This window comes from Buteo buteo, chromosome 1 (assembly GCF_964188355.1).
Source record: "Buteo buteo chromosome 1, bButBut1.hap1.1, whole genome shotgun sequence".
NCBI classification, from domain to species: domain Eukaryota; kingdom Metazoa; phylum Chordata; class Aves; order Accipitriformes; family Accipitridae; genus Buteo; species Buteo buteo.
In genome coordinates this window covers 17743430-17757779 of record NC_134171.1, presented here as the reverse complement: position 1 = coordinate 17757779, position 14350 = coordinate 17743430, and the positions used below count along the sequence as shown (strand labels likewise).

Below are 14350 nucleotides of genomic sequence, written 5' to 3'. Positions count from 1 at the left end.
ATCCATAATTGTATTACTAGAATAAGCTTTGTTTTCACAAGCATAGTGATACATTTCAACACCTCGTGACTCCTGAGTTGTTTGGACTGAGTAACACTCAGACTCTTCTCAGTGAAGTGGTGTTTCAAAAACAGTTGAATCCTGACAATGACATGCCCTTGAATAATGCTGGTTTTACTTTAGATTGCAAGTGCAAAGAGGGTTTTTTTCTTTTCAAGAATTCAGTTATTTCAGTTTAAACATAATCGCAATTTTAGTTAGTACCATCACAATTATCTTATGCTTTTATGAGTCAGTACCATCTAGCTGCTTGATTTTGAATATATACCATTTCGTACTAAATATTGCAGGAGAAGGAAAAATCGTGAGGAATTATTAAGCATAGTTGGCTGGTTTTAAGCTCTAAACTTTAAAATCCATGTAGGACAATAAGAAGTATGTATAACTTCAAGTAAGAAACCTGAAGCTGAAAGTTATTATTGATGCTGATAACATTGGATATGAGCTAATTAATGAATAGGTAACTTTATATAAACACAGCACGTTAAATTTTAAATATGTTTGTTCTTTGATCAATACAGTTGTAAACCCAATCAAAATTCTATTTTTCCAAAGTACAGGCTTAAATGCAAAAAATTACAGGAGATAATAGTAGGGCAAAAAGTTAGTGTCATGTTCAGAGTTTGGTGATATGTTTAAACAATACATACTTTTCTAAAACAGAATTCTTCTAATATTTTCTGCTCGTGCAATTGGTTTCAGTAAAACACTTGAATTAGGTATTAACTATCTGTTGATAGTTGCTATCCAGCACAAGGATTTGTATTTAATTGAAGAAATATCTGTATTAATTTCTACCATGGAAAAATTTCAGCTTTTCAATATAAATGATTAGGTAAGTAGTGACATTAGTTTTAATAATTTATAAGAAATTAATTAAATAGTTAAGGTAGTATTTTATAAGTTATTTTATTTTGAGTTAATATCTTTGACAACAACTGCTCAGAAGTTGTCTTTAGATATAGGCCTACCCTGTATTTGAGATTTAAAGGATATTAACTTTTATCAGAGAAGTTATTTATTCCAGTGATGATTATATCTGTTTTTGTTTAATGAAGAAAACCGTGTGTGTGTGCGCGCGCGTGTGTGTGTGTAATATATTGCAATGAAGAGCCTGTGATGCACCGCTGCAATTTATTGAAAAACTAGAAGGGAAATTTATCCACAAAGAACAGTAACGGTAGCAAGTGGCTATTTTTTCCATTTTCTGTTAGGCTATTTAGTGTTCTTTTAAAAAAAGTATGTAAATAAAAATGTCTTTAGAAGGATCTTTTAAAGAGTATCCTCAAGAGCATTCAATACAATTTGGTATATAAATATCTTAGGGTGGGATTCAGGAGAGATGGATCCATTCTCACCTCTGCTACAACCTTGAATTGTGGCCTTAGGCAAGTCATTTATCCGCTCTGTGCCTCAGTTTGTGAAATGACAGTAATACTAAGCTCCCCAGGTTCTTAGTGAGGTTTTCCTTCATTAATGACTAAGGTAGTTTGAAATATCAGAAAGTTAACATTATTGTAATTACGTTAGATACGAGAAGCTATGTTTCGAACTATTCTTTTTGTCCCTTAATTTCTTCCTGATTATTTTTCTTATGGTAAGAGTATCACTGCTATAGATAAGATGCACATCATTGCTAGTGACACTTGCAAGTATGATTAATAGTGCAAATAGAACAGAACTGTTTTGCAAACTTCAGGTTTCTAGGCTTGAGTTTAACCATTAAAACAAACATTAGATATGGTGTTTTACTGTAATTTATATTTTGTTTTGATTTGTTTTCATTTTCAGTTCAAGCTCAACAGCTGATGCAAATTCAGAGGAAACAGCTAATTTGGAAAAAGGAAAATCAACATTAAACAAAGTTTTGGAGTCTTTTTGTTCATATCACTGGCAACAGACTTTGGCTATGTTAAAATTTTTAATACAAGATGAAAATGTTCCTATAGTTTGCGGTTGTAAGCAAACACATTTGGTCCACTCTGAAACTCCCAGTTCCCTTACTGAAGAGGATGTTCACATTTCATTTTGCAATTGCAATGGACATATGCTGACAAAAAGGTGCTGTTTACAAAATCAAAGACCAAACACTTGTTTACCACCTCTGTCTGTTTGTATTAAAGATTTCCATTCTTTGTCATGCCAAGCTGTAGCAATTGGATGTATTAAGACAATGGTGAACAAAGCATGTAGTTCTCATAAGTATTGTGCTGAACAATTGCAAAATTGTAACAGGCATTCTGTGAAAGCAGCAGCATGTACGTATTCAACTAAGGACTCTGATCTCTTGAACAGCATTAAAAATTCGAATAGATCTCGCAGCCCATCACCGCCTCCGCTATCACCTGTACAGAGTAAAGAATTTGAATCATCAGAAGGATCAGTTATAGATTTTCCAACTTTAGACAATAACAAGCTTGAAATATCCATCAGCCAGCCTCCGTCCCTCTTGCCAGCTGAAGGAAGCAAAGGAGAATTTGAATATGAAGGTAAAACATGCAGAGGAAAAGAGACCGAATATTCAGATGGAACGTTGCTATCAATAGACCAAGAAAGCAACAATTATTATATAAATTCTGAGAAGGCTGAGAAAGGTGAACATTCTGCCATTTTTCAAGATTTAATGGACCGTATTAATGAAAAGTTAAAATCAATAGACACTACAGATATAGCAACAAATCTTGTAAAACTTTCTAGCAGTGACAGGGCACCAGAAAATGATGTCAAATTAGGAGACTTCATAACCTCTCTTTTGCATAGTGCTAAGGCAAGTGATTACAGCTTTATGGAATTACTTCGCCAACATGATAAACAAATGGAAAATAAAATTATCCAAACAAGATTTCGCAAGCGTCAGGAAACTTTATTTGCAATGTATAATTCTCCTGATTCACCACTCATTCGACGACAGTCTTTGCAAATCAAGAGGGAGCTTGCAAACCTTGATGAAACTCTTGTAAGAAAAAAGTCAATTTCTGAGAGAAATGCAAAGAAGTCTACAAAAAAAATTGATAAAATATATCCAAATAAAAGACACAGTTTTACTGTGATAGAAGATAAGGCTTTGCAACATCTTGAAAGTAATCCATGCATGAATTGCCAAACCAAACCAATGTGCTTTCCAGTACACCAAACAGAGTCTTTCAAACTACCTCTTCCTAATTTTCAGACCAGCTCCGGCTTTCTAGTTCTTTCAGAAAACAGTGCTATTGCAGCCAGCCAGGCAAAACTCGCAAAAACACAAGGAGATTGTGCAACCTTAAGCGAGACAGATCAGATTCCTCTAAAGGATGAGAGTAACGGAATCATGGGCAGAACTAAACGTAACATTGTGCCTCCTGGATGGTACTCTGTGTATGTAACGAACAATATTGTGTTTAGAAAGTCATCCAATGCAAAAAAGCCTTTAGAAATTTTGGAAAAAATGAAAATAAAGAAAGATGTTCATGCCGAAAGATGCAGTGACATAAACATAAGCAAAATTATGAGAGACACAAATCTGCAAGTTGTTGTAGAACGTTTAGAAGATACAATAAACCTAGCCAGAAAGACTAACAACTCATTGCTGGATAGTTACAAAATAAGCCAGAAATTAAAAGATAATGCTTATGAACAGGTTATGAACCCAGCTGCTAGAAGAGGCTTACCTTTCCCTCTGAGTGAAATGGGATACACAGGACAAAACTTCCTTCCACATTTGCACGTGCCAAGCAGCAGTAAAATCAAAACTCTGTGTGTGACAACAAACAGACAAGAAATGGTTATAGATCAAGAAATTACCGACAGCCTTTTGAAATCTCTGACCTTTGATTCATCCAGTTCAACTTCCAATAACATGGACTTGCATACAACTTTTGAAGCTGGGCAGATCTCATCTCCCTTAAATTACTCTAGTCCTATTAAGCTTATGTTTGTCTCAGAGGTTAATAGTAATGAAGGAGTCAAATATACTTTGACATCTGCAGCTGCATCTTCTAAAGGAAGCACAGATATTTGTTTGTTTCAGGGGCACGCAAACACTTTGTTAGACAAACAGGCCGCAGGAGACCTTTCTCATGCAATCTGCATCAAGGATTGTGATTACAGTGAAAACGATACCAAGGAGGAGTCAGGTTGTGTTTATGCGGAAGCAATTACAAGCTCTTGTCCAGTTGATCAAACTAACTTAAATGACTTGAAACAAAATGATGAAGTTGTGGAGAAATCAAGCAGTAGCAGTGAATCAGTTTTAAAAAGAAAACCTGGTAGACCAAAGAAGATAGGTCCTCAAGTTGTTAAGCAAGTTAAGAGACCTATTGGACGGCCTCCAAAACCAAAAATAGACATGACTGAAAGCACAGAACCTAGACCTGAACTTAGCAGTGACGGTAAAAGTACCAAATCTGATGCAGCAGTAATGGAAGAAGTTAACAGCAAGAAAAATATTACTGTGACAGTTGTTTTCGGACGGTCAAGAAGAACTAAGAGACATGTTTCTGAAGGTAATCTAAACGTAATCAGCATTCTGCCCACACAACACATTGATTCTACTTTTGCCAATGACCACAGCAAAGCGAGGCACAATGCAGAAACTGAAAATGCTTTGACTGAAATAGTAAAAGCCTTACAGAATTCTTCCACTGAAAACGAGGTCTCTGGTTATGACTATGTCAGACCTATCAAGAGTAACTTAGCATCGCCACATCCTTGCAGCAATATTATACGGCCAATTAAGAAACCGTTAACCACCATTCGAAAACCTGGTAGGCCAGCAAAAGTAAAAATCTCTGGCATATCAGTGACTGTTAATCGAGTTTCACCTCAGGAAAGAAAAGTGAGTATTAGCAACTGTTTGCCTCCTTTACAACAGCAGAATGTGTTAGAAAAAAACATACCACAGGAGAGAAAAAATCAACTGTGCAATAATATGGGTCAAGTAAAGAGCACACAGAAAGATTCTAGAGAGGATGGATCAAACAATGTTATAACAACAGTGTCAGGAAAACGTGAAATTCCATTGAGGCATTCTGCTAGAGACAGAAAACCTTCACTGCATTTTTTACATTCATTAGCATCTTCTAGTGCATTTACTTGTAGAAGTGCCTTACTACATAAATCTTACAAAGTCCATTTGAGAAAAGCTAAAGATAGAAAAGAAAAACATAGGCAATCAAATCGGAGCACAGCATCCAAAGATACCTCAGAACTGAGAAATTCAGGAAATGCAAAAAAGGATCTTAAGGAGGGTGAACTCGGGCCCATTAATGAAGTATCATCGGATTCCATTTTTTCATTGAATCCCTCTCTCAGGTGGTGGGCTACTTCCACTTCAAGTGACACTTTGTTGGAAGAACTAAATAATAGATTTGAACAGATAAATAATACCTGGTTGCGAGTGGGGGGAAATGAGTTTGATAAATGTGTATGTGAAAAAAGGGATCCCGTTGAACAAGACTGTAATACTGAAATGTCAAACCCTTTAGACTCCTGCCTTGTAGAACTTGAAACATCACCTATAAAAATGCTTTTTCAGAAAAAGTGTAATATGAATGAACTCTGCACCTGGTTTATGCAAACTACAGAAACACAGTCTCTCTCTCTAGTGAGAAAGGCAAATGCTCGCAATCCTTTAGAAGTAGTTAGTACTAGAGAGATAAAGATGGAAACTAAACAAGCTGATCTTAGTACTTGCCCTTTCAGAAAGCACTTTAAAAAGTTTGCACTATCCTCTCCTTCAAAACCAGCAGGGAAATTACAAATATTACATAACATGGTGAGGTCTCCGGTCTTAAGCATGAAAAGTAATTTCACATTAGCCAGATTAAAAAGAAACGAATTTAAGAAGCTACAGCGTGATAGGTGGGGACAAACAAAAAAGCTCTATAATCAGGCTCCTGGAGGCTGGAAATCAAAAAAGAAAAATTTGCAGTTCTTTTGCCAAAGCCAGTTGTTTAAAAGTACAAGTGGGGAAACCAATGATGAAATGCCCAAGCTCCAGGAAAAAAATACAGTAGAAATCCAGCCCACTCAGACTTTGGTAGAATCTCAGAGTAGCCTCTTGCCAACTGAAAATGAAGCCAGAGATGCATTTGTTCAACAGATGATGGGATCTTCTGACTTTAACCCACATCCTGGTTTAGCAAATATACTTAAGTCACATGCAGAGACAAACGGAACAATTTGTTGCCAACAAAATGTTAGCAAAGAGCAAAGCCAAGATAAACTGTTTCAAAATACTTGGAAAGCCAAAACCTTTAAAGATTGTAGGATATTTCTGAGAAAAATCAACCATATTGAGCAGCACAATTCATTTAAGTTAAATAATGTCATTTATTCTCCCGAAGCTGTTGAAAGTAAAAGCACTCAGGCCTATATGGAAGAAAAAAGACATCCTCTTTTAAGGTCCCATTCTACTAAGCAAAATGCATTTAAGAAACAAGAAAATGAAATGGAAACATCTAAAGGATCTAATTCTTCTAAAGTGACTGAAAGGCTGGATGACCAGTTTCACAGCAGAAAATTTATTAGTGATGTAAACCATGATGACAATCCTGCTGGTAGTTCTGAAGTTCTTATCAGAATAAACAAAAGAAAAAGTCCACAATGGGAGACCACTGATACAAATATAAGAAAAAGGCATAAGAGACAATCATGCAGTAGTGGACAAATGGCAACTTATTACCCAAAGTACCAAGTAGGTAAGTTCCTGTTCCCCCCTTCATCTTAAAATTGCAATCTTAAAGAATTGGAGAAGTCAGACAACTAAGCACTTTGGAATTATTTTTTTATTGCATGATACTAATTTTAATTTCAGAGAAGTCATTAAATTAAACATTGTATAGCATCAGAATAATGCAGAAAGTGCATTTTTAAAATTTATATAATATTTTACACGCATCTTTTGGCTACAGTAGGTGTGTTACATTCTATGAAAGCTATAACACAGCAAGATAAAAAGAGCTAGCTAATATAGTTCAGACAGACAACAAATCAAGTTCTGACATGTCTGAAGTCAGTTGCAATGGTTACTGATTTCAAAAGGAACAGAATTTCATTCCGCTGTGTAGTTTCTCATATTGTGAGGAGGGGTAAATTATAAAAGGAAGCAGAAATTCAATGTATTAACATATAGTTGTTTAAAAAAAATTGTCAGTGAAAGATTTATAATATAAATCTGTAATGGTTTTATAATTATACAGTAAAAAATAGTACTGTGCACTTCTGAGAAGTATTCATTCAGAGATCCGTTTTAGTATCCTTTCAATGCCAAATGAAATCTGCTGACTCTAAAGGGTTTGCGCATTGAATCCTTACAGAGCAATTTAAAATGCAAAATTATTCTAGACAAGTACAATATACAGTTACTATGCTAAATGTATTGACTTGGCATCTTTTTAGGCTAGTGTGAAATTAAATCCATTTTTAAAGCTAGATATTTATAATACATTGTAATACAACTGTGATCTCAGAAAGGCCATTATATTACTTACAAAGAGGGTACACTTGTGAAATTATTTCTCCTGTTGGATGAAGAGATCTCCTTAAACAGAAGTCTCAACTCATTTCAATAAAATAACTAAGGTGTGAAATACTCACCAAGTAAAAAAAAAAAAGTTCTGCAATAGGAATTAAATTACTGCAGAAGTATTCAGTTGTAGAAACAATATTGTATTAGCTAATCTGATTATATTGCCTGAAGGAAAAGAAACCATATTCAAAATATTAGAGCAAAATCTTACATCCCCCTTTGTATTCTGTGTTGTGGAAGACTGTCCCTGATAATAAACTGAAAAGTTAATTTAAGTTGTAATATAAACAATATTATGGCTCTTGTTATGGCTCTTTATTTCTTTTGTGCTTTATGTGATATATAAAATTCTTCATATTAAGATCATTCAATGTAACCCTGCTTTTCCAAATTACAGCATTTTTTATATTTAGACTATTCTTTTGTATTTTAATTCACTGACTTGGGGTGAAACAACATAAAAAACTTGTTTTTGAGAAGTTCAAACCTTGACACAACTTTGCGGTAAAAAAGCCAGAACTAGAAAAGGAAAGGGCAACATCTATCTGTTTCTTTTTTGCAAATTAAGAAAGAGCTCTCTCATACTTTTATTTCATAATTTTGACTGTAGTTGAGAAAGTTTCACATTCAAATTATATTTATCTTTAAACTTTTTCTTGCTATGGCAATGTAAGACTTATTACTGTGATATGCTCTCATGTTAGTTTTAATTGGGACTCAATTTTATTTACCTGATAACTTTCCTCCTTTAGTTTTGGATCTTTAGGAAATCTGATAACTATTTTGGTATTTTACATTATTTCATTTACAATTTTTGTTATTTTCCCTTTTACTCATAGTTTCTCATATCAATCGTTGTCTCTAGAAAGGATATGACAGAAAGTTCATTGATAAATGTTAAAAGACAAAGAATTACAATTCTGGAATTTTCTACACACTTGTAACCCCAAATCTTTTTTAGGGGTACTGTTGCAGTATCAGGGGATTGCGTGATATAGAAGAGGATGTCTTGTTTTGGCATGTTGATTCAACATTGTGTACTGTCTGCACTAGCCAAGGAAATCATACTAACATTTTTAGTCTAGAGTATAGCTACTGGCTAAAAAGAGGGAACATGATTTCTAGCTGTGCATGCATTTTCAAACATAATTCCTGCATCTGGAAGTTAAATGCACATGAAAACATCATTATTCATTCATATGTTCTTTGGACTGTATTTTTGTTGATGTGATATCATAAATTATATCATTGTTCTGTTGTCATACTTGAATTGTTCTTATATACACATTTATGGTCAATATTTAAAGTTTTTCTCCAAGTTTTACTGATCTCGGTGTCTTACCAAATATTCTTGAAAGAGGCAGATGTTGTGATGCTGTTTTATTGTGAAGCATTGTGGCAGGTAGGCAGAACATTGTTATTAAATTTTTATGTATACTCAATTTTTCTTAGAATGTACAAGTGGGAATAAAGCAATTGAGTTCTTGCAGCTCAGGGTAGTATCAAGCAACCAGAACTAGCCATGTACTCACTGTAGCAACAGAAGAGAGTTAATCACTTTTTCATATTGTCTGTTTTATTCAAGATAAGGTGGATGGTAGATACATTGGTCCATATGCTGTTTGTTACTACTTGACTTCTGAACTGTTGCTTCCACAATGTATTTGATGTGTTGAGGGGCAGTATCCTTTTACTGTAAATCTATGTTCTGGCCATTTTAATTTCTTTAGCAACACTGAAATGTTATTACTGTCTGTGGTGGCAAAGAAAATTACGTAAGCATGTTTTAGGAAAGCATTTATGTTTTTTTTCCATGAGAGTGGTTCACTGTGTTTCCTTATAACACTAAAGACCGCATTCACGTTCTTTGGACTTGGCTAAACTAGATCCAAAAAGGCTTCAAGAGAGCCAAGCTAAAATAAGAGAAACTATTATCCAACAATAAAATTGGTCACTATAAAAGACTCCATTTTAGGAACTTAGAATGTAATGAATATTTTAAAAATCTACTTCAGAGGGTGTGGATTTATCACAGATGCAAAGGAGGCCGTGGACCTAGTACAGTAGCAGGCAGTACTGCATGCTGGGATGACATGACATACCTGTTTACTTAGCCTTTGTATCAGGGTGGGAGTTCACACAGAAAAGCTTTTAAAAAGCAATTCCAGTCACTTGAAGCTAGGATATTTTCTTCATCAAAAATGAGCTTTTCCATTTTCTCCCTTGTAATTTTGCTTTTCTTCAAGTAGTCTGGAGTTTTAGAAGAAAATCTATTGTATTTGTTGGCAGAAAATATAAATTTTCAATTTTAATTTTTCATTATATTTGAATGCTGTTTTTAAATGCTATCTTAATGAGATCAAGTTAATACAGTACTTAAAATGAGAATTTGCTAATCTTTGCAATCATTTCAAAGTTGACTACAAGAGTTAGGAATCTAACTATGAAAACTTGGTATTTTTATGAGTCTAACTGCTCTCTTGATCGTGCATGTAGAATAACATCTATATTAATATGACAACAGACAAAACTTTTCTTCAACTTGACTTCCATTACCATAAATTTTCTTAAAATTGGGAGGGAAAATTTTGTGAACTCTTTTTACACATCTATATTAGTATGGCATTAATATTCCAGTATTGTTTGTTGCTTATTTGCTTATGGTAGTGCAATCCAGTAGTGATAAGGCTACACAATGTGAATCAGTTTCCTACTACTGCGGAAGACATCAGTCTCACACCAATGATCTAGTGACAAAAATGATTGTTTTTAGCAAGTCTCTTCAGCTTTCTCTTTCATGAAGGAGCACATTCTACACTCCTAATAGGGGACAAATTTAAAATATTGGGTTAGGTAAAATGCAAGAGAGACATTGTGTAACAGTCATTAAATCTGTTGATTTTCAGAAATCCTTTTCAACAGCCCTGTCTTAACCCTTTTTTCACAAAGGCTTTTCATCAGAAGGTTACTTGGCTGCAGAATAAGTTTCACCTGTGATGCAGAGTAAGCAGATAGAAATTTTCATAACTGTGATTACCAGACAAGAAGTTACTTTTTCACAGCCAGCCATAAAACACTGTAAGAAAATTAATAGAAAATGTAGGAACGATAGTGAACTGAATGACTATTCTCAGTAAGTGGACCATTTTTAAAAGTATAAAAGCAGAAAGGTAGACTTGATATATAGTTGACTGTACATGTATAATAAATCCTGACTCATTTAATGAACTTAATGATCTCTGCCTCATTCCCCTTAATGCAACAACAGCAGCTGTAATACCACAGTCTGATACTCCTTGTTTTACACTCTGGAATTCCACTTGCCAAATGCAGTTATATAGTCTTTCCTTCCCTTGTCTTTTTCTCCTATCATGGCATCTAGTGTGAGGTGTATAAATTTTGGGTGCGGTCTTGTTTTAAACTGTGGTCATTTACATACTGCCTTAGGGTATGCTGTTCTTCATGTTCTTTTGAGGGTTCTGAGCTAAGGAATTTTGCTTTTGCTTATTTGAATAGTAGACTTCTTTCAAAGAACGCAATTCTGAAGTCTTTCATTTCCTTTACCTGCAAGGACATTTCTGTAGTTTAGGGTCATGATCATTAAGCCTTTGTGCAGGATTTATATACCCAGTTTTATATATAAGGGGGGGCGTTCATCATTCAGTATTGTTTTGTTATCTCTTTTTAATTTTACTTCCTCAAAAACTGAGGAACTCATACTCACGCTTTCCCATTTGTCCTCAGTCCTGAGGAAATGGTTAAATTTTTAAGCTTTCTTTAGGGAACTGCTAATGCTATATAATATGGGCAGGCTTCTGTCTTTCTGCTTAAGCCTTTCTCTAGAAGAGAAAATAGTAGTTTTCCTAGGCCTGACAAGTACTTCTGAAAATATGACAAGTACGTATCCTTTTGAAAATCTTCGCTTCTATTAAGAGTTTACAGCCTTAAAGTGGAGCTTCAGTAGATATTAGATAGAGGTCAATCAACACAGCCTGTGATGACTTAACTTGTAAATAAAGTATTTATGTAGTCTGACCATCACAAAGCAGGTTAATTATTCTGAGACAATTCCACATTTTGGTGTTGAGCTCTGGTAAAATATTCCTGTTCAAGAGAGATACCTTAATTCATAGAAGCATGTGTAGCTGTGCCTTTGTTTGCATTCCTCTATCATTTATGTGCTAAAGGTAGTGGTGGGTTTTTTTCTTTCATCAAATTTTTGTAAAGTGTCTTATAATAGAATCTTCAGTTAATTACATTCAAAAATAGCAGATTCTGGTTCCAGAATCGAGGAGAAGATTTAAAATAGTGTGAGATGACTGGGCTGTTGTTTGCATGTATTCTTGGCTAGATTTTCCTTCCCTAATTCCTCTCACTCAGTCAAAAGATAGCTGTAGTCTGTCCTTTGATGATTCAACACCTTCAGATTTTCAAGCCAAATATAATGCCACATTTATTCACTGTTTATCCTTTTGCTAGCGGTGTCCTTTAATTTTGCTATAATTACAGAGTTGTGCCTCAAAGATATTGTTTAAACAAGATTTGAGACTAATAGAAATGTTTTCGTTATTTTAAAGTATTTCAGGAGAAAGTCTAGTTATTTGTTTGCAGGGCTTCACAGAGTGGTGCTAAATCTTATTAACTTACCTGAGATTTTGTTTCAAATGTAGGTAAACATTTGGTAGCTGTTAGAAATTATATTTCTTTTTTTATATTCCTTCTTCCTTGTATTCATTTGGTAACTGGATATTAATTTAATACAAATAAGATTTTTGCTATATTTCAAGGACAGCATTTTCTTATCATAAGGCTTTTTTTTCTCTGGTGTTTCCTATGGTCAACATGAAAAAGAAAGGCTCTCTGCCCTTTAAAATGGCCTTGAATCTTGAGTGTTCCCTAGCATACTGAGTGTTTCTGAGAGGTCTTGACAGCCTTCAGGTTCTAATTAAGCCAGATATTTAACAGTGATCAACAACTAATTAGATGGATGTATCTGAATGGAAATTGTTGTATATGGGAAGCCCAAGATTTTAAGAGCAGCATTTTGCATTCACATGCACACACCACTACAACATCACAGCTTGACAGTTTTGCCCTTAGTGGTAATTGAGGTAGTATCATGCTTTGTGGTCTCAATGTAATATAAAACATGATGGTGTTCTTGGGTGTGTAATCTAGCAAAGAAAGTTTATAGACTCCTCATTAACAAAGTTTACTTCCTAGTTATTTAAGAGATATTATTAGATATTTTAAGATAAATCACAAGAAAATGTTTGGAAACCCAAGCTGTTTGTTAACAAATACAAGTATATAAAAATGTATGATTTATAGACCTGTACCTCTATATATTTGTATAGGGATATGTGCTACCTATGAACTGAGAACATTTCTAATGTACCATTTTAAGAGAAAATCACTTCTTTGAAATACTGTAAATAGAACCTAGATTGAGGTCCCAATTTAGAAGTGAATTTGAATTTTTTAATTACTTTGTTGTTTTTTACAAGAATTTTTTTAATACTGCCTTATAAAAAAGCTAGAAAAGAAAATAGAAATTAATTTCACTGCTAGTCAAATAAAATACTGAAGTTATTGTAACTGAGCAATAATTTAAATGTACTCCAAACATTTTTATCAGGTTCCTAACAGGTCATGACTCAAAATGATGTTCTGATTGGTTGCAGTACATTGATAAAGTAATGCTGTTCTTAAGACACATCCCTCTCCATCTTCTTCTTTCAGTACATACATAAGGTATCATCTTGAATTACTTCAGTTTTCATGTCCTCCATCTCTTATTTCTTTTTCCTCCTTATTGGATTGCAAGCTTTCAGCTGACTGACTTGTTTTCTCATCCAAATGCTCACTTTATTTTTTTTCTCAATGTGTGATTTTTGTCAACATTATTTTTTATATTACTCACTTTAATAAATCAGACCAGCTATGTTTTCCCTGCAGCTTTCTACCTTTTCTCCTCTCTCACAGAAGCACACTTTTTCAGGGAGGCTGATGAGCCCAAACAGGATGTCTAACCACTTCTCATAACGGCTCAGCTCCCATAATGAAAATTACGCCATTGTCTTTGGCTATCTCTTCCAATGTTAGCTGTCCCACTGCTTTTTATATATCATGCTACTTACTTGTATTTTTACAGCAACATAGCATTGACTTGTGCTTCATATGTGATCTACTATAGGCACCTATGCCTTTGTTACAGAACTGTCTAACCTGCATTGGTACTTTGCCATGGTCCCTGCTGAACTGTTGTTTATTTCATACCATTCCTTTTATTCATTTATTTTGTTCAGACCCATGTCTGAACCACCGTTCAGACATTGATCTGCACATTCATCTGCATCCTCTTCATACTTTGCTCTCCTTTGGTACCAAACTTCAACTGATTCTCAGATCACACATCAGCTTTCTTTTTTTCCAAGCTGTTTGTTTGTGAGTGCCAAAGCATACTCTCAGGAGCATTGCAGAATGAGCACAGCCAAATTTCATTCCCTGTTTTGTTTTTTAGTGCATATTTGTCATTGTGTACTTCTGCTGGTCCATAGTCTCTAACACCTGATAAGAGATTTATAATATCATATGAACAAGATGTCACTCAGCCTTTGTCATAGATTTCTTCAAACCCAGGTACGGAAATTTTTTTCTAAATAGCCACACCTACTTTTTAATCCACTTTTTCTTATTGAAGACCAGGTAACTTTTAATTTTGTTTCTACAGTATAAAGGTACATGTCTTTCCAAAATCAGGATGTATAAACGGACTTTGTC

At 34.4% G+C, this 14350-nt stretch overlaps 1 protein-coding gene across 6 annotated transcripts in view; it reads left to right on the top strand.

Moving 5' to 3' along the window:
* The window catches only part of LCORL (ligand dependent nuclear receptor corepressor like), a 100130-nt gene that overhangs the window by 64780 nt on the left and 21000 nt on the right, over positions 1-14350 (top strand). For 2 of the 6 annotated variants that reach the window (XM_075023683.1, XM_075023693.1), the window contains exon 7: positions 1852-6737. The exons of 1 other annotated variant lie outside the window; for it this stretch is intronic. In XM_075023683.1, coding sequence (XP_074879784.1) covers positions 1852-6737 — 4886 coding nt within the window. Of the gene's footprint in view, positions 1-1851; positions 6738-8528; positions 10287-14350 lie in introns of those variants that run through there. 3 more of the 6 variants (XM_075023665.1, XM_075023702.1, XM_075023674.1) reach the window with 2 other exon arrangements.